Source organism: Penicillium daleae (genome assembly GCF_028827525.1).
Source record: "Penicillium daleae strain IBT 16125 chromosome Unknown utg000006l_segment0_segment0, whole genome shotgun sequence".
Classification (NCBI taxonomy): domain Eukaryota; kingdom Fungi; phylum Ascomycota; class Eurotiomycetes; order Eurotiales; family Aspergillaceae; genus Penicillium; species Penicillium daleae.
Window position 1 is genome coordinate 1,920,940 of NW_026623154.1, and position 25,697 is coordinate 1,946,636.

General features: G+C 49.8%; 9 protein-coding genes across 9 annotated transcripts; 5 read left to right on the forward strand and 4 right to left on the reverse strand.

Annotated features, from left to right (window-relative positions):
• Positions 1 to 993: 993 nt before the first annotated feature.
• Positions 994 to 2,771, reverse strand: N7458_006427 (uncharacterized protein; the record flags this gene model as incomplete). The annotated part of the gene is made up of 5 exons (XM_056909809.1): positions 994 to 1,770; positions 1,797 to 1,984; positions 2,064 to 2,364; positions 2,459 to 2,506; positions 2,574 to 2,771. 5 exons carry the CDS (start codon positions 2,769 to 2,771, stop codon positions 994 to 996), a joined length of 1,512 nt encoding a protein of 503 aa, XP_056765513.1.
• A 1,976-nt stretch (positions 2,772 to 4,747) lies between these two features.
• On the forward strand, positions 4,748 to 5,942 carry N7458_006428 (uncharacterized protein; the record flags this gene model as incomplete). The annotated part of the gene is made up of 2 exons (XM_056909810.1): positions 4,748 to 5,079; positions 5,141 to 5,942. 2 exons carry the CDS (start codon positions 4,748 to 4,750, stop codon positions 5,940 to 5,942), a joined length of 1,134 nt encoding a protein of 377 aa, XP_056765514.1.
• Positions 5,943 to 6,104: 162 nt separating this feature from the next.
• On the reverse strand, positions 6,105 to 7,250 carry N7458_006429 (serine hydrolase domain-containing protein; the record flags this gene model as incomplete). The annotated part of the gene is made up of 1 exon (XM_056909811.1): positions 6,105 to 7,250. One exon carries the CDS (start codon positions 7,248 to 7,250, stop codon positions 6,105 to 6,107), a length of 1,146 nt encoding a protein of 381 aa, XP_056765515.1.
• Positions 7,251 to 8,345: 1,095 nt separating this feature from the next.
• On the forward strand, positions 8,346 to 10,195 carry N7458_006430 (MFS transporter; the record flags this gene model as incomplete). The annotated part of the gene is made up of 3 exons (XM_056909812.1): positions 8,346 to 9,419; positions 9,476 to 9,882; positions 9,934 to 10,195. The coding sequence occupies 3 exons, from the start codon at positions 8,346 to 8,348 to the stop codon at positions 10,193 to 10,195; spliced, it is 1,743 nt and encodes a 580-aa protein (XP_056765516.1).
• Positions 10,196 to 11,059: 864 nt separating this feature from the next.
• N7458_006431 (NCS2 family permease) lies at positions 11,060 to 13,004 on the forward strand (the record flags this gene model as incomplete). Its single annotated transcript, XM_056909813.1, has 4 exons — positions 11,060 to 11,149; positions 11,227 to 12,147; positions 12,218 to 12,322; positions 12,378 to 13,004. 4 exons carry the CDS (start codon positions 11,060 to 11,062, stop codon positions 13,002 to 13,004), a joined length of 1,743 nt encoding a protein of 580 aa, XP_056765517.1.
• A 707-nt stretch (positions 13,005 to 13,711) lies between these two features.
• N7458_006432 (uncharacterized protein) lies at positions 13,712 to 13,918 on the reverse strand (the record flags this gene model as incomplete). Its single annotated transcript, XM_056909814.1, has 1 exon — positions 13,712 to 13,918. The coding sequence occupies one exon, from the start codon at positions 13,916 to 13,918 to the stop codon at positions 13,712 to 13,714; it is 207 nt and encodes a 68-aa protein (XP_056765518.1).
• A 2,421-nt stretch (positions 13,919 to 16,339) lies between these two features.
• Positions 16,340 to 17,209, forward strand: N7458_006433 (EGFR-like transmembrane domain-containing protein; the record flags this gene model as incomplete). Its single annotated transcript, XM_056909815.1, has 1 exon — positions 16,340 to 17,209. One exon carries the CDS (start codon positions 16,340 to 16,342, stop codon positions 17,207 to 17,209), a length of 870 nt encoding a protein of 289 aa, XP_056765519.1.
• Positions 17,210 to 17,344: 135 nt separating this feature from the next.
• On the reverse strand, positions 17,345 to 18,599 carry N7458_006434 (CAZyme family AA3; the record flags this gene model as incomplete). The annotated part of the gene is made up of 3 exons (XM_056909816.1): positions 17,345 to 17,543; positions 17,587 to 18,180; positions 18,256 to 18,599. The coding sequence occupies 3 exons, from the start codon at positions 18,597 to 18,599 to the stop codon at positions 17,345 to 17,347; spliced, it is 1,137 nt and encodes a 378-aa protein (XP_056765520.1).
• Positions 18,600 to 23,197: 4,598 nt separating this feature from the next.
• Positions 23,198 to 25,411, forward strand: N7458_006435 (uncharacterized protein; the record flags this gene model as incomplete). The annotated part of the gene is made up of 9 exons (XM_056909817.1): positions 23,198 to 23,326; positions 23,378 to 23,447; positions 23,522 to 23,569; positions 23,661 to 23,763; positions 23,840 to 24,081; positions 24,135 to 24,455; positions 24,524 to 24,781; positions 24,848 to 25,187; positions 25,270 to 25,411. 9 exons carry the CDS (start codon positions 23,198 to 23,200, stop codon positions 25,409 to 25,411), a joined length of 1,653 nt encoding a protein of 550 aa, XP_056765521.1.
• Between the last annotated feature and the right edge of the window lie 286 nt (positions 25,412 to 25,697).

The window sequence follows — 25,697 nt, forward strand, 5'->3', positions numbered from 1 at the left end:
CCAATCCAGACATCGAGAACAAGCAACCATCTGGATTTTGCGAGTCCAAGAAAAGTTCGCAATTGTAAAGTACAAGTCCGGTATTGACATATGAGAATTAGTTACAATACTACTGTTTGAATCATCGTTCATCATGCCTCAGGTATCATTTGTTGGCTTCGTGTTCAATTCTTGATTCACGAGATGATTCTGAAGGGAGGTTCGGGTGATTCATACCTATGGAATCCCACTGTAGATGTCATTAACCATTACCTTGCGATAATGCAGGCACACTCACCGTCCTTCTGATTCTCCTAGTCACCTTTTCTAGGACTATTCATTGAATAGTTCCTGTTTATGAGATGTTACCACACTGACCTGAACGAATCTTTGACCATAGCTTAAATCAAGGCCCCATTTGCCATGAGGCCAGTCTAATTTTCTATCGATTAGGCACTCACAGGTTATATGCCTGCAATTGCTGAATGCAACCTATGGTATGCCATGACGTATTCTGGGTGCACAAGACCATCAATTATGGCATAGTTGTAATACGCAGAAGGACTAAATGAATAACATTCTGATTACTATCAAATGCAGCGGAAAAGATATCAACTTCAAACCACGACCAAATTGAGATCTTAATGAATATGGTAACTCCTGCTGGTTCCGAGTCAATTGCCGTACGTTATTACCTCAGGACCCTGATAAGTAGAGGTAATATTTTTGTTCCCTCTCATAAAACATGGTATCTGGTAACCGTGATGTTTCCAAATCGACCTTCATTTTCACAGCATCCACTGGAACCGATCCTGCCCGCTTCTATCCTGTCAACCATTTTGAACAAAGAAGCCTCTTTAGGTCAAAAGTCCGCCCCGTTAAGAAAAGTCCTCGGCATTGTAGCCTCGCAGTTATTTCACACATACAGGACCGACACAATTGATGCCGGCCATCTGTAAGCGAGGTTTTACCGTACTAGAACGGTAGTGGTATCGAGCCATTTTTACGAGCACCTTAGACGAAGTTGATGGTGCTCGGAGAGGTGGTGTCTTCGAAGGAGTCACCGCTCAATGAGGATTGCTCCCCCTCGGCCTGTTCGGCCGGTACGACCCACTGAGAAACTTGGAGACCAAGGGTGTGGGCTCGGTGGTTAAAGCGACACTGCCAGCTCTTCACGGCCTTGCAGTTAGGCTTCTGGCAAAGATGGCCCATGTAACATTTGATGGACCGGCAAGCCCCAGCTCGAGGGCAAGGGTGCTGAAGGAGAATGTATCTGAGTACTTCGACTATTGTGTCAGAGACATCACTGTGATCGTATTGGCAACTCATGTCGCCACATTCGCCGGAGAGGTGATAGCTGTTGCACACTTTGTGCTCTTTGGCGCGACGGTGGTATTCATCCATGGCATCCGCGGACGGATGGGGACAATAGGTGTCGATACGTTCGCCATCCTTATTGACGGCGATAAAGTCCTCTGCCTTGAGGCTCATTGGGGGCAGGTTGGTGAAGAGGAATTCCTGCGAGCGGCCCACGATAGTTGGAGTAGACCACGATTTGTCTAGCGTCTCATCCGCTGGCTTAGCAGAAAGGGGTTGAATTGGCATGACGTGCTGCTTGATGCAAGAATTACCGTACTTGCAAATACCCTGGATATACGTCAGTAAGAATATATCAGAAGTTGTTGTCATTGAGGGTGTGGGCATGCCTTTTGATAGTGTTTGCAGATCGGTTTGGTGCTGCCATTTGTGAGAATAGCCGCCTTGGTGTTGACGGTAGTAGTTGGTTTGTTGCTAGCAATAGGAGTAGACTTGAAAACCGAAGGTAGCTCTCTAATCGGTAGACCCAGATCTTCAAATTCCCGATGGAAGGAAGCAGCCTTGATGAGGGTGATGCGGTCACTTCTGCCCCTATACGGGGTCAACAGAGAGCCAAATCCAGTATCATGGCAGCCCGCAAAGTAGATATGTCGGCACTGATTGGAATCTGCGAAAAGACGGAACATTTCTGAAGTACGAAACAGCGATTAGTACTTACTGTAATTTGAGGCGAATGTCAACTGGTTTGGCGATTCTCAGGAACGCACCTCTGATTTTAAAATCACTGCCTTCTTTCTTTTCCGCGGCATCGACAAAATCAAAGAGATCTTGAGCACGGTTGAAGGCCGAGGTGAAGGGCGCAAGGGATCGAGCTTCGTGGCCACATAGGCCTGCCCGAGCAAGCGTCTTGGACAAGCCGAGCATATTGGCGTAGACGCGGACCATAATTCGACACTGATCAGCCTGCATGCCAATTGTGGAGTGCATGAGCTCTCTAACTGAGTCGCTTAGTTCACGGGCTGCGTTAATGCCACCTTCGGCACCGGCTTTGATAAAGTGCTCCTTGAACTAAAATAACAACAACAAAAGAAATTGGGTTAGTTTGGAGAAATGGTGACGATTGGAGAGATCTGGAGAGATCTTGAGATCTGGAGTCTCTTACAAGGTAGCCATCACCGTCAACGAGCACCAGCACGAATGGGTTGCGGTCCTGTCAGATTGTCAGCATTGTCATCTTTGGCCTCATCAGGCCCTCCAAAACGGCTGGAGCTCATTACCTGACCACGAGCTTGTCTTTTGTATTTCTCACGGCCTTCCTTCACTTCTTCATAGTCACTTTTGAGGGAGCTGTAGTCCTCCAAGAGACGCTTGAACTGCCCCAGTACGTCTTGGAGAGTTTCATGGTGTTTTTGGTTTTCCTCGGACAAGGCTCCAAGATGGGTAGTCAAGGAATCTATATCCGAATCCCTCAGCATGTTGGAGTTATCGGGAAGGCATACGCCTTTCCCACGAAGCAGTAGAGTTCAGCAAGGACCGTAAACATTCAATCGAGATACGAAGAGGGTTTAAGAAGCCAAAGAAGCAGGAATTCGTCAGCTTGGAAGTGAGCTGATACGGTGGGGGAGGAAGTCAAATTTGTAGCTTCGTGGCAGGCGGTCAAACAAGGTAGTGGGGGCATCAGGTGATTCCTGCAGAAGGGGTTGTCCACATTCGCGTTGTCCACAACAACTCGCGTATCCTCTCTCTTTCATCCATCACAGCCGATAAATATACCAACCAATCACTTGATTGGGTCCTCTGCATCCCAACAAAGGATTTCCTACTTCTTACATGAAGTTTTCTGAAAAGCCAAGGTGGAACCATCCAGAACCTCCCAAGTCATCCGTGTCGCGAAAGAATCGAGTCCACGGCATCAACAAACCCAAAAATACCTCCCTTCAGGGATTGAGCCATGGTGTTGATCCAACCGAAGCTGCCGACCGCAATTTTGAACTAATAGCGCTCATAATACAGATATTTTCGGGATTCTCGGATGCTAACCTGAGCTGAATGGCGTAGGTAATTCATGGTCAGTGCTGAACCGTGAAGTCAAGGACGCGGTCTACCAAATCCTTGAGCATATGCTTCCGTGACCTATACCCTCACTCGATCTCTCCTCGCCCTTTGAGCATCCAGCCTTCCTACCTACTCTGCCACAGTGGTCTGATACCGAACCGAGACACGCGCGACGACCCGTAGACGCCAGTCGGCTCGTTCGGGAGCAGATGCGTGACGAACCTGACGGTTCTACAAATGGATTGATCGCTCGCGCTTGGACCCGACTAAGATGACTGAAAGGTCGTAGTCGGTTTGAACTAGACCCTGCTCCATGAAATTGAACACGATTGCTGGAATTAAAGCTCTTATCTTCGGCGCGGTTGGTCAGAATGACCCTTCCCTCGAGATACGGATACCTGTTGGTCGGATAGTGACACAGACTGTTCTGACGCGACCGAGCTCCGGGGTGCTTCTAGACTTGGTATATGCAGGCAGAGTGTTGCACAAACTCATCGAAGCATCTGGCATGGCCAGCAGATGGGGTTGTTCCACCCGATCTGATACGTTACGAACCTTGCATGGTCTTCGGGTAGAGGATCTGGCTGCTCTTGACGAGACACGCATTGTTCCTTTCTCCCACTGGAGGCTGCCTACCGCCGATAGCCACAGTTTCTCGACTCTCCATCATAACTCCCCGTTTCTTGCTCGCCGTGGTTGAACGGCGACCATTACCAGGGATTCAAATAGCTTAGTATTGGTAATTGACCAAGTTCTGGGAAAATACGCGGTCGCAAATGCTCAAAGAGTACGAATTGGTAGTTTGGACTCGAGACGCGACCCACACTGTGCACTGAGTATCTAACGTACCTGACCCATAACATGGCCAGGGTACGTACCCCCACTGTTCACAGCATTCCTGTATATGAGGAAGTAATGTCATATCCCTCGTCGAACCATCATATACAGGAACAATTGGCCTGATCGGATGAGGATGAAGGTGAATATTCCTGGATGCTTATATAGATGTAGATGTTATCGTCAATAGACACTCCATTGCCTGTGGCCCAACACTTCCCCACACGAAGATCAAACAGACCGAAAACAAGCTAATCCACTTTGGGTATGCAGGATGCCACCACAAAACGGACAGAAGCCGCTTTGGGTCCGGGAGGCTCATGTGAAAATGAAAGTGATCGACAGCCAAATGCGATCGGCTACACAAAAAGATGCTGGGGAAGTTCGGTTCGCTTTCCGGCACAAGTCACTTGCCTCGGTTTCTTCAAGGATGTAGCCAAGCCACACATGATCCCAAAGGTAGCTGAGATTTAAACAGTCAAATCCCCCATCGTTGATATCCCCCCATTTGTCGTCTTGTCTTCTCAGTGCAAATTGACCCCACGAACACGACGCCATCATGAGATACGTTCTTTTTTCGCTGAGCGCATTTGTGCTCTACGCGATCTTCTACTTCTCGTATATCAATGGCCTTGATGAACTGGGCCGTAACTCTGTCGCATCTGGCAAGCTCCCTGGCGTAGATGCGCCGCTCCGCTCAGTCTATACTGGAGTCGAGCCCGTTGATCGTATTTTGACACTGTTGACGACCTTTTTCTATCCCTCGCTCGATGGTCAAAGCCCTACTCTACTGCTCCACAGCATTGCATTTTCGGGCACCTTTGGAGCTGCCTGGACCTTGGTTGTGTTGGAGTCATGGCGCAAGGGCAATGCGGGAACCGTCGCAGCTTAGTAGGTCGCCTTTTAACTGAATGCATGTCCGCGAGCTTGAAAATACTAATGAGTGTCGCAGCCCTGCTATTTTCGGTCTGACAGCCCAACTGATGACCTTCGCTTTCGCGACTCCATTGATCTGTGGCCTCCAACTGGGCTGCTCGGTGACTGCGCGTCGCCCCAATGCTGATAACATTCGAGTGCCTCGCGTTGTTCTCGCTGTACTGCCGCTCGTCTTCCTGATCGGATATATGGTGCCAACCCAAGCGATGGTGCTACCTGCCCCGTCCCTGATCTCCATCGACATGAAGCAGATCGCCATCGCGATCTGGCAGCCCTGGCCTGCCTACGTGTCCATTTTGACAACGGTCGCCTACTACGTGCTGTCTCCCTTCTTCCCGAACAACCACCGTGCGTCCATGTCCGGTCTGCGCTGGGTATACGCATCTGCATTCGCAAATGCGACCCTGACTCACCTTGTCTCGTGGATAATTTCCATTGCATCTGTTGCAGTTCCCAACCTGTTTGACGAGCGTTACCTTAGTGACATCCACCCGTCTAAGGTTTTTGCTATTCCTCTGCCTTGGTCTGGGGTAAAGGTCGAGACAGTCGCTGAGGGTGTGCACTACTTCTTGCGATGGGACTATCTCATTGGATCCGCGGGTGTTCTGCTCTGGGCCTTGACTTTGTACAGCGTTGCCCACAAGCAGATTCTGAGCACTGTTTCTTGGCCAGGCCTTTTGGTCAAGGTTGGCCTCCTGACCGTTCTGACGGGACCCACCGGCGCTGCCGTGGAATTGATGTGGGAGCGTGACGAGCTGGTTTTCAAGGAGACCAGTGGTGCTCGGCAACAGGCCATCAAAACCAAGAAGTCTCTTTGAATCCGGGAGAGACATATTCGAGACTTCCAGGCATAGTTCTTGACTGGAATTGGAGAGTTCGATATCAGATTGAAACAGATTCTCATTTTCTAAGTAAATATGATATAAGATGATTGAGAGATGACTCTAGACGGTTCAGGGCCAACCAAGCGCAAAAAATGGCTATTTCGATTGATCAATCACCTTGTATATCTCCTTGACATATTCGTGGGTGGTTTTCTCATTGCCCATGATAACTTGATGCATCTTATTCATCACATACGCGATAGTCATCCGGCGATCCAGATCCATCAAAAAGAAGGATCCACCCCAACCACCCCAAAAGCAGATACGGCCCTCGGGGATCCAAGGCAAACTCTGCGGCGAAGGTAGAGCAAAACCAAGACAAAAGCGTACATACAGGAACAAGACCGCATCAGTCCCGGCAACTTGCTCTTGGAGCATGTTATCAATGGTCTTGGGAGAAAGGTATTGCTTTCCATCGACGGTACCATTGAGAGACACTATCGAGCCGATACGAGCCAACGCGCGAGCATTTGAGAAGCCGCCGACGCCTCCAAGCTCGCTATTTCTGAAACCTGGGCTGTTGGGTGCCGTGGGAGTCATGGGAGTCCCTGCATATGTCTTTGCCGCAATACTCGTAGGATCAATAGCCGGGAGTGGACCACGGGTAAAGGGGACGATATCCGCCGCGCGGGGCTGCAGTTCCTCTGGCAAGCCCAGACGATAGTCTGCACCTAAGGGGCCAGCTATCTCGTCGATGATGAATTGATTCAAGGATTTGCCGCTGACGCGTCGCACAATCTCGCCGACCAGGTGGCCTTGAGAAACCATATGGTACCCGCTCAGTTCACCCGGTGTCCACAGGGGAGCCATTTCCGCAAGTTTTGTCGTTGCCCCCTCTACATCAAAGATCTCCTCCAATGTCATTCCAAGTGGCCAGGAGGGCACACCGGCAGTATGGCTCAGGATATGGGAGACCTTGACATTCTCTTTGCCGTTGGCTGCGAACTCCGGCCAGTAGGTGGCTACTTTCTCATCGGCGTCGAGCAGCCCGCGATCGATGAGGATGTTGGCAGCCAGGTTGGTCACGACCTTGGAAGAGGACCAGATCACTGAGATAGTATCCTTCCCCCAGGGCCGAGTACGGGCTTCGTCGGCGTGGCCACCCCACAAATCCAGGACGTTCTTTCCGTCGATATTGATACAAAGGGACGCGCCAGTTTCGTCTCCGCTAGCGATCCGCTGCTGTAGAAGCTCACGAACCGAGTTAAATATGGGGTCGCAATTGCCGTGCACTTCAGCCATCGTGGAGGTATAGTTATGAATTGAATGTCTCGTAGCACAGGTTGTCAGAAGCAGAATTCTTGGAGATGCTCTGAAACCGAGCTTTGTATCAACTGCTTTTTGGACTAAGAAAAATTGGGGCCAACCAGGTGAAACTAGCTAGCTGCTTCGGCCGTAGTCAGAACCCCTCTTTTCTCTCACAGCTGCTGATGACGCCGAGCTGAACTTCCCGGTCGGGCACTCAGCGCCTTGGTCGCATATTGGCGTCGTTTGTGTAGTATAATTGTTGATCAGCAGGTGTAAGCTGATGATAAATGCCATCGCAAATGTGAATAATCAGGTTCAGCTCTTAGGAGCTGAGGTTGGTAATAGATGCATCCTCGTTAGTAATGACAAGGCTCGCTGACACCATCGTAGGTTGTAGTTAGGTAAAGAAACAGAATGCCCCCCATATTGCGGAAGATTGATCTGAAAGAGAATATTGCGGCCTGGTAAGTACAGTAGTTGTAGCCTGGGAGTTCTGTCGCTCTAACACCATCTGACGACGTCACCTTAAAATCCACCTGAAATTCCACTTAAGGTAATATGGTCCGAGTTTGTATTTTCATTCGACTTGCTGAGTGCCGTATGTCCTAACCGTCTTGTGAATTGACTGCCGATGCCAACCGATGACGTCGGCACAGAATATTCGGCATCGCGGAAACGAAAACTCCACGCTAAAGCACAGAAACAACTTAGAATTGATCAGTTATACGCATAAAAAACCGGTGGATCTGTTGTCTTGACTCAAATCTCTAGTCTGCCACTATTATGTCAAGAAATTGTGTTCTATTCCATGTCGGATGTTCATCCCTTGGTTGGGTCGTGGCACGGTTCAACCGGGGAAAACAGCACTCGATGACGCTCGCTGTAGACAGCAACCGTCAGGAAGGGGAATAAGGAACGAACAACCTAATCATTGAGCCCGAGTCTTCCGTCATTCTAGAGTTCAAAAAGGTCTTATTTCTCCCTTCTTCTTTTCTCCCTTCTTCTTAAAAGGGCAAATAAGACCTAAAGAAAAAGAAAATTGTTCTTTCGCTGGGAGATCACGAGGCATACAACAGATTCCCAATCATCATGGAGCGTACTAGCTCACCTGCCCCGAACTCTCATGAATCCATCAGCAGCGGGAGCGATCGTCTGACTGCAATCGCAACAAGTCAAGATCGTCGTGGATCCCAGCACGAAGCCATTCTCGCAGACACACTAAGCCGTCGTCCTACCAACCTCAACGAGGTCGAACTAGAACGTATCGAAACCTATCGTCTCCAACACCGCTCGACCGTCGGTTCAGGAGTTCCTGTACCCCGCGAAGAATGGCTACCTATGGGTGCTGGGAAACCATATCCACCAGTTTTGCCGGACCCCGAACAATTTGTGGTGGAATTCACCGATGCCAATGATCTTCTCCATCCGCAGAACTGGTCCTTGCGCCAGAAGATCATCATATCTGTGGTTCTGTCCTACTCCACATTTGTATCCTCCTTCGCTAGTGCCATCTACTCCTCTGCCGTCGTCGAAATCAGTCCTCAATTCCACATTAGTAGCGAGGTCGCCATCCTCGGTGTGACTCTCTATGTCCTGGGTTTTGCTTCGGGGCCGACCCTGTGGGCACCGGCAAGTGAGTTGATTGGGAGAAGATGGCCAATCATTGTGGGCGTATTTGGTTTCGCTATCTTCACGGTTGGAACTGCAACTTGCAAGGATGTCCAAACTCTCATGTTGACTCGCTTCTTCGCGGGATTCTTCGCTGCAAGCCCAATTGCCATCGTTCCTGCCGTTTTCGCAGATATCTACAGCAATCAGACTCGTGGTGTGGCAATCGCGATGTTTGCCATGGCCGTGTTTGTTGGGCCCTTCGCCTCGCCCTTTACTGGTGGCTTTATCACAATGTCCTATTTGGGTTGGAGATGGACGATGTACATCTCTTGCATCATGGGCTTTTTGTCCACAGTACTATGCCTGCTGTTCCTTAAAGAGACTTATGCACCCGCCATCCTTGTGGAAAAAGCTATCAAGTTGCGCAGACAGACACACAACTGGGGCATCCGGGCAAGGCAGGAGGAGGTCGAGCTGGATTGGGAGGAGTTGATCACGATCAACTTCAGTCGGCCGTTTCGAATGCTCTTCACAGAGCCAATTGTGTTTTTGGTATTATAGTCCTGATTCCTCTAGGCTAGATGAGAACCTCACTAACGAACTATCAGATATCTCTTTGGATGAGCTTTGTCTACGGATTAATTTATGCACTTCTCAGTGCATACCCTGTCGTGTTTCAAGGACTCCACGGCATGAATCTCGGAGTTGGAAGTTTACCCTTCATCGGGTTGATTGTTGGGGAGTTCCTAGGTGGTGCTTATACTCTGCTGGATCAAAAGTCGTACGCGAAAAAGCTAGCGGCCAACAACAATATCCCTATTCCCGAGTGGCGACTCCCACCATCTATACTCGGTGGTATTTGCTTCACTATTGGGCTGTTCTGGTTCGGCTGGACAGGATGGACAAAATCCATCCACTGGATGGCACCAACTGCGAGTGGAGTTGTCACCGGCTTCGGGATCTACGTGATCTTCCTGCAGTGTTTCAACTACTTGATTGATTCATACCTCACCTTGTAAGATTCCTATATTGCTTTCCAAAATGCCCTCGCTAACCAATTATCCAGTGCGGCATCTGTGTTTGCTGCCAACACGATCATTCGATCCGCGGTCGGAGCAGCATTCCCGCTGTTCTCGAAACAAATGTTCAACAATCTAGGAGTTCAATGGGCTGGTACACTCCTTGGGTGCCTGGCGCTGATCATGGTTCCTATCCCTCTCGTCTTTATAAAGATCGGTCCGATTCTGAGAAAGAAGTCCAAATTTGCCCCAACTTTCGGGCCTCGTGAAAGTACCCGTGCGGAAAAGGAGCCGCGTGCATCGGTCTAGGGCATCGTCACATCGCAGGATCCCTGATGATGCTTCTTGCGAAATACGCGACTTTAAAATACCATTTGCAATTCATTTTCTCGTGCACGTTCCCAATCGATAATCTGTAGAATGGAGCCTGTTGAGCGTCAACTGCCGATGGAACATGATCGGAATTGGCCGATCTCTTTCGACCCCGATATCATTTTCTGGGAGATCAGTCTGATATGTAGGAAGCTGCTGAGATTATATCGGCTCATCCGCTCTATCAGTCTTTCCTGATATGGTTATCGCTGGACCATGGAAATTGTCGCGATAAGATAGCCAGTCCACTGCCAAGAAGACTGAGCGCAATCTTGGCGTTTCAGCAGCAGGCCCTAGGAGACAAACAAGGCTCTCCCCCTCAGTGATCATGATCACGATCGAGAAGGTCACAAACATATTCAAGCACATTTCTATCCATGAGTACGCCTACATATAACATTTTGTTCCGAGTCATGAATGCTGTCGAAATTTTTTTCAACGAAACCAGACCCACTGCCGAGGTTGCCGAGTTAGGACCCATGGGAAAATGGACTGTCGGCAACCGAGCGGCCAATTGCTCGGCCGGCAAGAGGCCTGTCCGACCCGCCAAGCCTGCCAAGGATAATGGGGGCGGAGATAGGTGGTCATCAACTGGCCAGGTGAATTTTTTTTGCTGTTGTAGCTTATCAGAGGAGTGTGGTTGGCGGAGGTAGCCGGATGGTTTTTCTTCGCCTTCAAAGCCTTTGCTTTTCTTCTGTTCACTGCTCGTCAACCACTTTAAATAGTGCGTCGTACCGACTGCAGCGGCTCTTGATACCCTGCGCGCCATAGCAGCAGTTGCGAAACATCCAGCTTGTGAAAATGGGGCTCAAGATCTGGATTCGAGATACTAACCTGCGGGTTGCACGGAGTCCCGTGGGGAGATGGTTTCGTCTGGAGAATTCTGGCCACGTGAGTTATCATACCTTGTCTATACCAACTGCAGAAATGATGAACGGTCTTATTAACGTGATATCGTTTTCCATTAGCCGATGGAGAGGAAGGGTAGCTTCTTCTTTACTGAGCTTCGTGCCGGCCTGGCCACATTCTTCGCGATGGCCTATATCATCTCCGTGAACAGCACCATTACCTCGGAGTCTGGTGGAACATGCGTGTGCCCGGCTGAGAGCATGTCTGACCTCTGCGCAACAAATGCCGAATACCTGGTCTGCGTGCAGGAAATCAAGCGTGACATCGTTACCGCGACAGCAGCTATTGCGGCACTTTCGACATTCTGTATGGGCCTCTTTGCGAACTTGCCCATCGCGCTTGCTCCTGGAATGGGTCTGAATGCCTATTTCGCATACACCGTTGTTGGCTATCATGGTTCCGGTCTCATCCCATACAAGGTTGCTTTGACTGCGGTTTTCGTCGAGGGATGGGTCTTCTTGGGCCTGACGTTGATTGGTATGCGACAATGGCTTGCGCGCGCACTTCCGGCTTCCATCAAGCTTGCGACTGGTGTTGGTATTGGCCTGTATCTTGCTCTCATCGGCTTGACTTATAGTGCTGGTATTGGACTAGTTCAGGGCGCCACAGACACCCCAATCGAGCTGGCAGGATGCGCATCCCAGTACATCGACTCGGAAACTGGGTTGTGTATCAGCAGCCAGAAGATGCGCAGCGCTACTATGTGGATTGGTATCTTCTGCGGTGGTTTCATGACCGTGTTGTTGATGATGTACCGCGTCAAAGGCGCCGTTATCATGGGAATCTTGCTAGTTTCGATCATTTCGTGGCCGCGTACCACTCCAGTGACTTACTTCCCTTACACGGAACTCGGAACTAGTATGTTCGATTTCTTCAAGAAGGTCGTTACTTTCCATCCTATCACGCACACCTTGGCTGTTCAGGAATGGGATATCTCTGGCCATGGCGGTCAGTTTGGACTCGCTTTCATCACCTTCCTGGTAAGTTTATGACCTGCATCTCAACTATATTACTCTACTCGACAATTCAGTGGCTAATCTGAGTTGTTAGTATGTTGATATTCTGGACACCACCGGCACTATGTACTCTATGGCCCGATTCGCCGGCGCCATTGACGAGCGTACCCAGGATTTCGAGGGCAGTGCCATCGCCTACGTAAGCATTCCCGAGTTTCATTATCCCAGCCCACACCGGCTAATCTATTACGTAGATGGTTGACGCAATTTCCATCTCGATTGGCTCCCTCTTTGGTAGCCCTCCCGTAACCGCTTTCGTCGAATCAGGCGCTGGAATTTCCGAAGGTGGCAAGACAGGCTTGACCTCGTGCATGACAGGCATCGCATTCTTCATTGCAGTGTTCTTCGCGCCAATCTTTGCCTCCATTCCACCATGGGCAACCGGCTGTACTCTCGTCATCGTCGGCGCTCTGATGGCCAAGTCAGCAGCGGACATCAACTGGCGCTACTACGGTGATGCGATTCCGGCGTTCCTCACCATTGCTATCATGCCGTTCACCTACAGCATTGCCTACGGTCTTATTGCGGGTATCCTGAGCTATATCATTCTCAACTCGATTGCTTGGATTCTGGAGAAAGTCAGTGGTGGTCGCATTGTCCCACCGAACAAGGATGAGTCCGACCCTTGGACGTGGAAGGTACCTGGTGGCTTCCTCCCTCCTTGGGTGAAGCGTGCTGCTAGCGGGAAGAAAGATTTCTGGCGTCGCGATGAGGAGCGGGCTGCGTCTGATGAGCTGGGTTCCCTTGGGTCATCTCAGGAGAGAGTGCCAGTTGAAAAAGGCCCCAATAATGCTGAGGAGCCCACAGCAAAGGCGTTGTGAGGGACCATACAGGCGCTGATTAATATGTCGCCTAGCGAATCTTCTCGACGTTATATGATATCATAGTTGTAAATAATTCATTATCTTGGGTAATCAATGCTTTTTTGAGGTTCAGCCACGTAAATGGTTTAAGGGGACAGCCTCGGACACATTTGGGTATATTGTTTGCTCATCAAAAAATCAACAGCATCATGTATCTCTGTATCTCACGCTTCGCATCTTACAAAAAGCAAATTTTTTGGGGATGTGGCTCAAGAAGGAGGTCAGAGTGAGGACCAAAAGCAGTGGGCAACTCAGAGGAATCATGAGGTCCCGCGCTGGAAGTAGATGTCGACGAGAAAAACCTTAGATATTCTGACCGGCAAAAAATCAGTTGTTTTGCGTAAGAGGGAGGTATCATTCATTAATATCATCTGCAAAATAGCCATAAAGCATATCCCCGCCGTGCTCCCCCATCATTGTCCACTCGCAGTCCTCCCAGCCATGCCAGATGGGTATTGGCCAAATGGGAGAGAAAGGACAAAGAAAAGCCGCAAAATTGATTGTCCTCCAACTTGAAAAAGGGAAGGGGATCACAAACGCCCTAAAAGGGTAAGAAAACCGACAAACTGTTGTAATATTGGCCCAGCAAACTCCTATCGAACATATTCGATCTTGTGCTCAAGGTGACAGCCCCAGCACCGAAGAAGAGTGGAGCACGGATGACCCTACTCGGCTGTCTCAAAGGACGGTTTTTTGGCTTTGCGTGCCATCCACTTGCGGTATGCAAACAACGCGATAATCCCGAGCGCAACGATGAAGACAATGCAGAATACCAAGATCACGCCAGGCTCTCGGCTGGCCCAGTTTCCTCGCTTTGCGATGAGGACCAGGCTGCCTACCTGGGTGCGGGTTTTCAAGGTAACGGCGGGCATCTTGGACCGAACTTGTGCGTGAAGATTGGAATCTCTTGTGCTGGGTGTCAGTCATGCTTCTCCTTGGCTGATGGGCTGGTATGGACCTACTCGATGCTCTGAGAGATGAGGGAGGGACCTCAGCAGAACTCGAGATCGGCGAGAGATCGAAATTCCGCTGACTTGAGGTTAGTGTCGACAAATCACTTGCTGGGCCGTGTACAAGCGAACCGGTCGACGTAGGCAGGGGTTGGTCTCAGTGAGATGATGCGTGTTCACGTTGGTTCCGAGGGCAGGTTGGTGGAAGACGAAGTCGAGAATGATGGTAAAGAGTTGGTTGAGTGGGAGAGTGAGAAGTGCTCAGAGGGAAAGAACGTGACGTCACGCTGGGCAGAGTACGCTGTTGGGAGAAATCACGGGCAAGTGACACTCTCAGTGATCTTAACAAACAATTTTATTCTTCAAGCTTGTCTTGGCTCTAAGGGGGGTAAATTAAATTGTCGAACTTGAGCGGCTCCGGCAACCTACGGAGCAGCGGTATCACCAGTCGATGATGCGAACGACCATCAGGTCAGTAACTTAACTGGGAGCCAATGAAATGGCTCCCCTGATTGGTGTCCAGAACCTCTGTGACCATGGGTTTCCTGGTATCCAAAGTCAGTCATGGACGTCAAGAAAAAGCTCCGCCAAATTCCGTTCTGATGGAAAAGCTTTCCTCGCAGCCGCAGAGACCCGTCAGCGTCGATCTCCTGTCGGTCAAGAAGACCCACTTATTAAGCTATGTACCAATGCCCACTTCTTGAGAATTATACCGAGGACGATCGAGAATCTCGATTTTATATCCTGGTAGGTCCTCCAGGGTCTTCATACAACATGCGGCCCTGGAAGAGTCAAGTTTGGGTGCGACCCGTTCCGAACCCAGTGCTGATGCGTCGCCACCACATCACGGCATGCGGATCATTATATGGCCTACTGTCGAGTATGAATCCTGTAACTATACTTCACGATATACAAGTGAAGAAAGATGGCCCTTCCATAGAAGCAAGAAGTTGTTAGGGTATATATGTGCATTTTCTTCGACGGTAGAACCATCCCAGCAAGCGGTCTCTTGACGTCATGAAAGGGGTCCATTGATGAGCCCGCTAACCATGGCAAGTCTAACTTCATGCTTCTATTTCTCAAGCGAAATAAAACTCCATAAGTGTGAGATAGTCCCCATGTGTCAATGGCGTCGCTAAGGGTCGGATTTCTATGAATAGCTACCGTATGGGCCAGGATCTTGGACACGACAATACGGGGTAGATTGTGGCCTGAGGCATCAATCTATTTTAGGCGGCTTGGAGGACGAGGAAAATGTCTCCGTTCACCTTCCATGTTCTTTTGCTTTCCTGGGCTTCCAGCCAATAACGAGACTGTGCTTTGTACGACTTGGGAAACCTGCCTGCATGCACGGATGATCAGACCCTTCACGTCTATCTCTATCGAGACAGACATCCGTACATGATCCAACTTCGAGACCAAGGATTTGCCAGCACTATCAATCTGCAAGCATCGCCAAGAGACTCTAGCTGATCTCACCCTTGAACCTTATTCCTGGACTCTTGGCTCATGCAAGCCTCGACGCCCCCTCGAGATTCAAACCCTCTAAGGTCCCGTATCAGGAGAAGACGCCTCGTCAAGAATTTTTGTCCCAACCGTTTCACTCAGAAAGGTCCAAGCCGCAAAAGCTTAAGCCTGGAGAGAAACCCAAAAAAAGGTTCCTGGCCGCCCACTACCTCGTATTTCCGGCGACGGGGCACCAATCAACGATCTCCATGCCGTTTGAGAGTTGATCCAACAACTTCACGTGTGTGAATGCTAATGGCCATTATGGTAAAATTTGCAACTGCCCGACAGACTTGGTGTCCTCGCCGAGTGGGTGCCTGCTAGCAATTCGTGTTCCTCACGCCATACACGGCCCATGAGAGAACGACCGGGGTCTGGGATACGAGGCTTGTCAACGAGGACGGAATACACTTAACAAAATAGCATTATTCATGTTGTCCGTCATTTCGGACAATAACATCATCATTTTCCTCAAGCCTTTTGTAATGAGAGTGCGCCAAAACTCCGTGCCCTCTTCAATGCTGGGGAATGCAAATGACGCCGAAATCTGCACGGCTTAGATTGCTGGGCGATCTTCTGCCCGTCACAGCAGCGATCTGCCCCTGCGCCCTGTGTGGGGTCCACCCCATGGTTCTCACTGGCCCCCAGGGACAATCATGCACAGATGAAGCCTCATCGAATACGAGATCGGCTTGTCGTCGCGCGTTGACGCTCTCCGTGTCTGCTGGTCCCATATTTAGAGACGAGTATCTTCCCTGATTCTTGCTTTGAGCTTAATTCTACCTTGTATTCGTTCATCTGGAACTCCTCCACGGCCACGTCGGCCGCGTCGTCAAGATGAATCTCTGGCTATACACACTCTCATTGATTCCGCTCGTGGACGCATGGACTTTTCTGTACACCAATGCGACCGGAAATGCCACCATCCTACATGACACTGGAACGGACAACTGCACGCAAATAGACCTAGCTGGAGGGAAACTCTTCTCCTGGGATCCCGAGGATTCGGGTCTTTGTATCTCGATATATTACGATGCTACGTGCACGGATAGAGGGGGTCTCTCTTGTAACGCTTGGAGCAAGAACGCGAGCACGACATTCCACGGCGTCCAGATATACTCCGAGTCAGATTCTTCTTCTACGTCTGTTTCGACCTCGACTCCGACTCCTACAACATCAGCTTCCAGCTCCACATCAACTTCTACCTCCACGTCTACGACCTCTATGTCCACATCGTCGACTCCCACCGCCACCTCCACATCCACATCCACAAACCCTGGTGCTGCGGGTAATGGCTCTTCATCCTCTCTTTCAGGCGGCGCTATCGCCGGCATCGTGATTGGAGTTTTGGGTGGAGTGGCCATCATCGGGGGACTATTCTTCTATTTTGGACGCCGGAACCGCAAGAGCGAGAACCTTACCGATGTCAAAGAGCTACCTGGCCCAACATCTGGCTCGATTTCCGGAGATCCACGTCGTCCATATTCCCCACAGTCACCAATGATGGTAGCTGGATATGCACAGCCGGCATATACGGACAACTCAGATAAGGCGCCTAATTCATCGAGCGGCATGTCATCAGTACGTCCTGCTCCGGGGTCTCGGGTGGTGGAACTAGCGGGTCATGACCGGGCAGTTGAGCTGGGGAATAGCCCGATCAGTGAGCTTGATGGTCAGCCATCGGAGAAGTACTCTTATCGATTTTAAACCTTCTTTATGTTGAATATATGCCCAGGCAAATGTAAAATAATGTTACTCAGCCCCAAAAATGCAGCTTGCGTCTATTTGGCTATTCATATCGAACCTCTCACCTGATCATCCTGAAGAATATCAGCAGCCTTTTCAGCGACCGCAAATACCGTTGCTTAAATATTGTCTCGAGGCTCCGACAAAGATGCTGGCGTCTACAACACGCAATTTCTTTGTCCCATAAATCTCCAGCTTAGGATCCACGACACCGCGGTCCTCTCGAGTCATCATAGCACACGTCTCACTGCCGTGATACATCGATATCACGGGCTCCTTGCACAGTTCTTTTGTTCTATCAAACTTTGTTAAAGGTTCCAGTGTGTGCAGGCGCTCACCCCTTTCTGAAGTAGCGACGCCATCGGTTCAGCCTCTGCAAACTTGTCCAGCCCAGCGACATGCTATGCCGGACATGTAGGTTGAGGTCAACTGGATGGCGAATGATTCCATAATTGATTACTGGCACGTCTTCTAGATTGGCAGATTGAATATGCACAGAGCCCCGGGAAAGAGGGTAACTGAGTGAAGTCACAAGACTGATGAAGAATCCTGGATGACTGAGACCAAAGATTCTCGTCGGATCATCTCCCTCTCGGGGAGAACCTGGACCTGGGCTGCTTTTCTGATATGCAGCCATTGCTGCTGCGGCAACTGCAGGGTCTCTGGCCATGTTCCCCGAGGGAAGTCCATCGGTTATCTCATAATCGAAGGGTACGATTCCATGGTCTTGTACGTTCTCACCAACACCCGCATGGCCAATGATCGGGATGATTCCACGGGCCTGAAGCAATGACGATCTTCGAATACTGGACAGCTCCGATATTTGAGGCGTCTGCGTCGTCCCTACAGCAAAGATATCTACCCTTTGGGCCGAAACCGTGAAACTCTTCTGATCCTTGATGAACCGAACAACACAGGCGAGAACACCCTCACTTCTCTGGTTCAACACAGCCCTCTCGACCAAGTCGCCCGCCCATCACAACCCTCAGATTTGGTCGAGCCTGAACATCTTGGCCCAGATACGCCGCGCTGGAATGGCTTCTCGTGTGGGAGACCGGATCAATGGAACAGGAGTGACAAATGGACCAGTTCCAGAACCGTTGATCGGATCTTCGAGTTGCGGATACCCCAATGCCTCCGAAGTTTCCAACCATGCAGAATGGAACGGCATGTACTGAACGCCGAATGACACATGTACAGGGCCATCGGTATCCTGATTATTCTCGTCATATTTCATCCCCTTGAAGAACTCTCGGTTGTCATCTGACGGGGTGTCGATTTCTGGAGTTTGCGAATATATGGCCACAGCCCTCACAAATCTAGCCGGGGTTCCCCAATACTTCCCAGGCATTTAGCCCGGGTCGTGATGGGTAAACAATCATGCCCATGCTGATTGCGGACGACCCTCCCAGAGTGCGTCCTTTGTCTGCTAGCAACTTGTGACCGTTGAATTGCTCCTAAATTGCAATATCTGCTCAAAGTCCCACTCTTTCAGGAATATCGAAGACTGGAGAAGCGTACCTAGGGAATCGACCAGAAATTTCAGTCAAAATATGTGGATCCTCGAACGTTGCCGGACTAACCCCAGAATCAGGATTTGGGGATCGTTGAGACGATTTGTTCCCGCTTCGAGAATAATGGCTCGGATATTGGGGTCTTCTGTGAGTCCCTGGCTACCCCAAGGCCAGATGTTTCACCTCCAAAGATACCGTAGTCGAATACTGCACCGTCGATATCTGCGGAGGATTCTGTGTCAAATGAACTCGTCGTCCGCACTGATCTTTTCGGCAATCCTTCTTCAGGCGTTGGAAGCCCAGAAAAACGGTGAAGGGTGCCGGGATGGTATCAAAAATTGAAGGATGAATAAGGGGCATATTATCATCCTATTCTCATCTCATCCCCTTCATCGCCGAGCCAGCCTCTGACAATGATCGTCATCGACGTGGCCGAAGCCATGCCTTCGTTAGCTGCTAGTGTCAAGATAAGGCTGGAAGAATTGCGAGGTTAGAATAGTAAGCAGCATGATGTCTCTGCCGTTTCCAAGGCACTTTGCATAATGCTACACCACCAAGCCCATATTGAAAATCACAGTCTATGCCAAGGTCACACGTGCATGAATTACTGCATGACGTGAGACTAATCGTTTCGATAGGGATCAATATCAAAAATAAAACAAATGGTATACAGTACAAGACTGGAACTCAAGGAGTCAGCCGTAAGCGGGGGCCAAGCTCTGCAACGGACATCAACACGCTCACGGTCCCCACTAATGCTGACACCCGGCAGTTGGTCAGTCTTCCGTGTCGACTTCTCCGTCGAGCCTCTGTTCCACTGCCTCGCACTTCTGACAGGCTTTTCCCCCCCCCCTAAAATCAGGGCAGTCAATGCCACTAGTTCCAATACTGAGAGTTTGGAGCATCATGAGGTGGGAATTATCATTACTCTTCGCGACTCGAAACGCTGGCCCGATGGAGTGCAGGCTTGGTGCTTTTGCAGTTGGTCTCCTGCGATGTGTATGGGTCTTGGAGAACTTGCCGTGGTGGGGAAGCGGAGAATACTCCAGTATTGTCAGCGTAAGATCAGCCCATGCTGATGACATTCCATTCTAGCTGTCACGGAGAAGGAAATCAGACTTGAAAGGCTTGTTGGTTCTTTTGTTCAATCAGAGTCCCTGATGAAGTACAATCCTACCCTACCTAGTTACCTGGAACTGTTCTAACAGGTTTACAAGAGTCCCGGTCTGACTCCACCGCATCCAGAACCTCACCTCCCAGCTGGAGTGCTAAGATATATATGTACACTTCGTACTTTGTCCACGGCGTTGGCCTTGCTTTTTTTCCCCCTCTTGAAACTTCAATAATGATGTTTTATTTCAACTATATATCACACACAACTCATAGTTCGAATTGTTTTTCATGCCACATGGGTAATTAATTAACTGGCCCAAGGTTGGCATTTGGGATTATTTGACGATATTGTATGACCGTCAAACCGGCCATTGTACTCACAGGAACATTTTTTCGGGAAAGCAATAATACAGAAACCGAAGGGCCGCTCTTGTTGTTTCAGGTGTGCTAATCATTGCCACTAACAGGTTTGTTTTCAAAACTTTATCAAAACTTTACGCATTATTCGAAGGCGAGGTTCATCAATGTATGCATTGGGACCCCCGGAAATGAAACCGGCGATCATATCTAATTCTTCCGCGTATCTTTACTAAGGATGTCTTGGTCAACAACTGTAGTTCTAGCGTCATCTACTCCGTAGTTATGCTCGCCTTGTTACCTTATTCAATATCTACAGAACACTCTCGGAATTTTGAGTATTCGCACTACTCAAATCGGGATAGCAAGTCTCAGCAAGCATCCGACCTCAACGTTGGCGATTGGCCTTCAACCATGCGCTCCTTGGTCATTGTGAGAGATTAACCTTTAATCAAACCGCAAACACGTCTGGCCGGGTCACGGCCCGATTATTGCGTGGTGGATAATTAATAGCGTTGCATCTTACGAGCGCTCATGCCCACTCTTACACCCATGCCCATGCCGACGCCACTCACCGTTCACTTGCAGTAGCCCCTAGCCTGACTCTAAACATGCTTCACTTGATTCTTAGCACACGGTCGGCACGCCGTGGCATATGGTCTCCGGATATCCGCCGTAGTTCCGGACATGCTTGGATCATCTTTTCGCCCAGACATGGCGAGACGGAGGAGAAACATGTCGGCCATCGGACGGCTTGAAATTGAGACGAGACGTGAAACCGGAACAATCTCATGGCATTCGGGCGCGGCATCTTTTTCGCGTGCCGATGCTCTGTCTTGACTGCCGATCTTTGCTCCTTGGACCGACATTATTTATGAGGCGGGAAACTCCTAGATTGCAGAAAGAAGGGGCGCTCATTATTACTCATAGCAAAGTGTGTGGATATTTGATTAAAAGATACGGACCCAAGCCCGTTGGCGGCAAGCTAGGCAGATATCGGGTACCAGGGCGATCGAGAAGGGGATAATTTCGATCCTGCGCGTGGGAAGGAGCACCATAACAAGCCAAATGATATCCGAAGGGAACTGTTGAGAAGTAGATTACTAGCATATGGTAAGAACATCAAAATCAGAGTATGCATCATTCGAAGATTGCTATCATGTGCATGTGCAGTCAAGCTATGTTTGAACGTATTTGAGCATAAGGCCTCAAAGTGTTGTAGAGTCTCTAGTATGTACGGAGTACGGAGTTACTTACCCACCAACCGTATGGGGTGATCTCCACTAGATAACCTCGGCAGATGAAGTGGTCTCCACCACCTCGCTTCTAACAGTCTGCTCTGCTCCAGCGAGTCAGAAATCCGCCCCCCAAAGTTGTGGCCATTCCAACCATCATTCGTCGCCCACATCTACGGCCCAGAGAGCGGAAGCTGCTCAAAGGAGTCTGGATATTGATTACTTGGCTCAAGAGAACTGTGGTGGAGTTCTTCCTGATCCTTGGCTCATTCTGGTCATTCTAGCCGAATGTTCCAACTGCGTAAAAGGCGTGGATGTCGACACGGCAAACGTACTCACGAGTCACGACCCAGTTTATTGGAATTTTCACTAAAGATCAAAAGACCTGTCAACTCAGAAGCTGTGTTTGTGCTGGGCTCCAGTTGGCTAGCAAACATACCAAAACTCTTGGCAGTCGGCGCGAGCTAAGAATTTGGAAGTGCTCACGGCCGCACGCATGACCTTCACTCGCTAAGTTTCAAGGTCTAAGTATGTGTCGGGACTGCCCGTGCAGCAGTAATCAATTACAGTATGTGTAGGAGCTCAGCTATGTATCGACATTCTATAATCTGCTCTCCTTAGCGAGGAAATAATCAAACTAGCAGTCGGTATGGCTCCATTTCTGCCCATTTCAAAGCAACCTGGATAGATGCGAAGGCGTATTGAATGGCTTCAAAGGCTAGCCGACTCGAATGCGTCAAGGACCTAAGCTTAACAGAAAGCCTCGAGGTCTAAGTTCAAGGAGCATGTATGGGCTCTCGGGCCGAAATTGAACAAACGGTCCTTTCCGAGAAAGCCCCTTGTCCGAGGAAGCAGGAAACCAGCCTAGCGAGCTGGATTTGCCCGTCTAGAACCGGCCTAGCGGTTTGTGGGGGCGGACCCGTGTAGAATTAACCACGGAGAGTGGCTCCGCACTAGCATTGGCTTCACGCGCAGCACAGTTCTGGTGTCGCCGAGTGGCAGACTTTGTTGGCTGAGCCTTCAGAATTCAAAGAGATCCACGATAATATCAGGGCAGATTGGGTTGAATGAATGTTCAATTTTCTAAGAACACGCAAGAACACCGGGGCCCCGTAGTCACGACGGGCTTCACAACAGGACCGCGGGCCTGGAATGAAACGGGACTTCTCATGTGCATCAGCTAAGCCTAATCTAGTTAGATTTTTATGACCACAATTCGAAGTGCTGGAGCTATTTCCCATTATGAATTTGCATTGGCAGCCCAAGAAAGAAAAGGTATAGGGGCGCCCACTTCCCCGTGGTACCGAACCAATTATTGCCTCGTTTCCAGCTTCCACGGAACAAAGGGCCGATACCCCAGAAACCACGTCCTGATTCTTTTTGGACGATCCTCGACTCATGTCTGCCACCTGGAGATATCTGGTCTCACTGGGGAATCCCCCGATTCCAATCAGGATACGGAGCTACTCGTGCACGCCACACCCCAGGATCTCTAGCTGCTGATGGGATCCGGGGGCCTGGGGTCACAGGGTTGTCAGGTCTCCGCAAGATCCCAAATTTGACTAGCCTCCGCCTACAGATTGAACCCTGTCAGGTTGTCCTCGAAACGATCGCGTGGTATATAAGTCTCAGCCATCCCCACTGTCTACATAGCCTTATACCTTGTATCACTTCGCAAACCGGAATCAGTACTGGCCAGCCGGAGGTATCCGTTGCACACCTTTACAACCATGTCGGAGAAACAGGCCCCCGAGGAAGTCCACGGCATTTCGACCGCCGTCGAGGACACCGCGCATGTTATTGCGGGGTATGGTGAGACGGCCAAGAGAGCTGGCGCGAAGACCAGGGAGGTTCACAATGTGAGCTTGGACAACTTCTTTTGAAGCCATTCCGGATCTGATCGAGAATAGGCCGAATTGTTCGCAGCTATCGAAGAGACCAAGATTGAACGGTGGAGCAAGACCTCGATTCACCTTTACTGTGAGTATTTTGAAAACCACGAGTTCATTTTTGAGCTCCGAAAGATTCAATCGCTAACTATTTCCAAATTCCAGTCTGCATCTTTGTCGCCTTCCTCTGCGCCTGCGCTAACGGTTATGATGGTAGGTCTACGTAGTAATCTCGACCCCCGATCCTGAATCGATGTCAGATTCTTGGGATTGCTACTAAAAGAGAGACACTAAAATCATACAGGTTCGCTGATGGGATCCGTCCTCGCCATGGACAACTACCAAAATGTGTTCCACACCGGTCTGACCGGTGAGAAGGTCTCGGTCGTCACCTCCCTCTACACAGTGTGAGTGTCAATCTTTCAATTACATATCCCGTTATTTGCGATATAACATGACTCACGACTTCGCTACTCCGATTAGTGGCTCGATTGTTACAACCCCATTCAGTGCGGTTATCTCCGACAGACTTGGTCGCCGAAAGTGTATGTTCATCGGCGCCTGGATTATCATTATCGGCTCGATCATTATCTCATCTGGAAGGACCCTGGCTCAATTCGTTGTTGGTCGTTTCATCCTCGGTGTTGGTATTCAAGTCATGGTGGTGTCAGCGCCCGCCTACGCTGTTGAGATTGCTCCGCCCCACTGGCGTGGACGTGCCGTCGGTCAGTATCTCTCTGGTCTTGCCGTGACTATACGATTTCTGACGAAGGACTAGGTTTCTACAACTGCGGTTGGTTCGGTGGTAGTATTCCTGCTGCTCTTATCACTTACGGCACAAACTTCATGGGTAACAACTGGCAGTGGCGTATTCCCTTCATCTGCCAGTGCTTCGCATGTGTTCTCGTCATTGTGTTCGTTTGGTTCATTCCCGAATCGCCCCGTTGGCTGCTCGCTCAAGGCCGTGAGGAGGAGGCAACTGCATTCCTGGTCAAGTACCACGGTAACGGCGACCCCAGCGCTCGCCTTGTTCGCTTGGAAATCGAGGAGATGAAGGAGGGTATTCGCATTGATGGTATTGATAAGAGATGGTGGGACTGTAAGTCATAGCCTCCTCCCGCTCTCAGGCACATGGACCTGCTCAAAAAACTAATTGAAAATCAACAGACCGTCCTTTCCTTTTCACACACAGCGGTCGCTGGCGTTTCGCACAGGTCATCATGATCTCCGTGTTCGGTCAGTGGTCCGGCAACGGTCTTGGTTACTTCAACTCGACCATCTTCAACATTCTCGGATACAAGTCTAGCTCTACTCAACTGCTCCTGAATGTTGTCAACTCGATTGTGTCCGCCATTGGCGCTGGTACCGCTGTCTGCTTGACCGACAAGATGCCTCGTCGTCCAGTGCTTATCTTCGGAACCCTGGGTGAGTTACAGAGCCAGTGTCTGGCCGCCATTGCTTGATAACTTGGCTAATCAAAATTGACAACAGCCTGCGCTATTACTATGGCAATCAATGCTGCCATCTCCATCCCTATCGCTCAGACCGGAACCATCAGCAAGTCGAAGGGTCAGGCTGCCTTGGCATTCTACTACCTCTTCAACGTCGTTTTCTCCTTCACCTACACTCCTCTGCAAGGTGTCGTCCCCGCTGAAGCTCTGGAGACTACCACTCGTGCCAAGGGTCTGGCCCTGTCTGGCTTCATGGTCAGCTCCATCAGTTTCATCAGTCAATTCGCCTCTCCCATTGGTCTCGGCAACATTTCCACCAACTACTTCTGGATCTTTGTCGGTTGGGATCTCCTTGAGGTCTTCTTCTGGTGGATGTTCTGGTATGTTTATCACTTTTTAACCCCACTAACCCATTTCCCTCTGCCCAAGAGCTTTTGTCAATACTAACTCCATTTGCTTTAGTGTCGAGTCTCAGGGCCGTACTCTCGAAGAGCTGGAGTGGGTGTACCAGCAGCCCAACCCAGTCAAGGCTTCCCTCAGCCTGGACAAGGTTGTCGTGCAGGAGGATGGTACCGTCACTGAGAAGATTGATGCCAATGCGTAATTCCAAAATTATTCATTCACATTGAATCAAAGACTGCTGAGTATGATGCCCCAGTTGTTAGGGGCTCTTTTGGTGGGGAAAGTTCTGAAGAGAATTGATTGTCAGGGCACTTTGCCATAATTGTTCTAATATTTAACTTCCTACAACAATTCAAATTATACCAAGGGGAGAAATATAACTGCGTTGTAATTGCATCTCACTAGCCCACTATATGTGTAACGGCTTGCAATGATTTGATCAGACGGGAGATCTTTGAAATTAGCGAAGTGACATGACCTTCATAGTC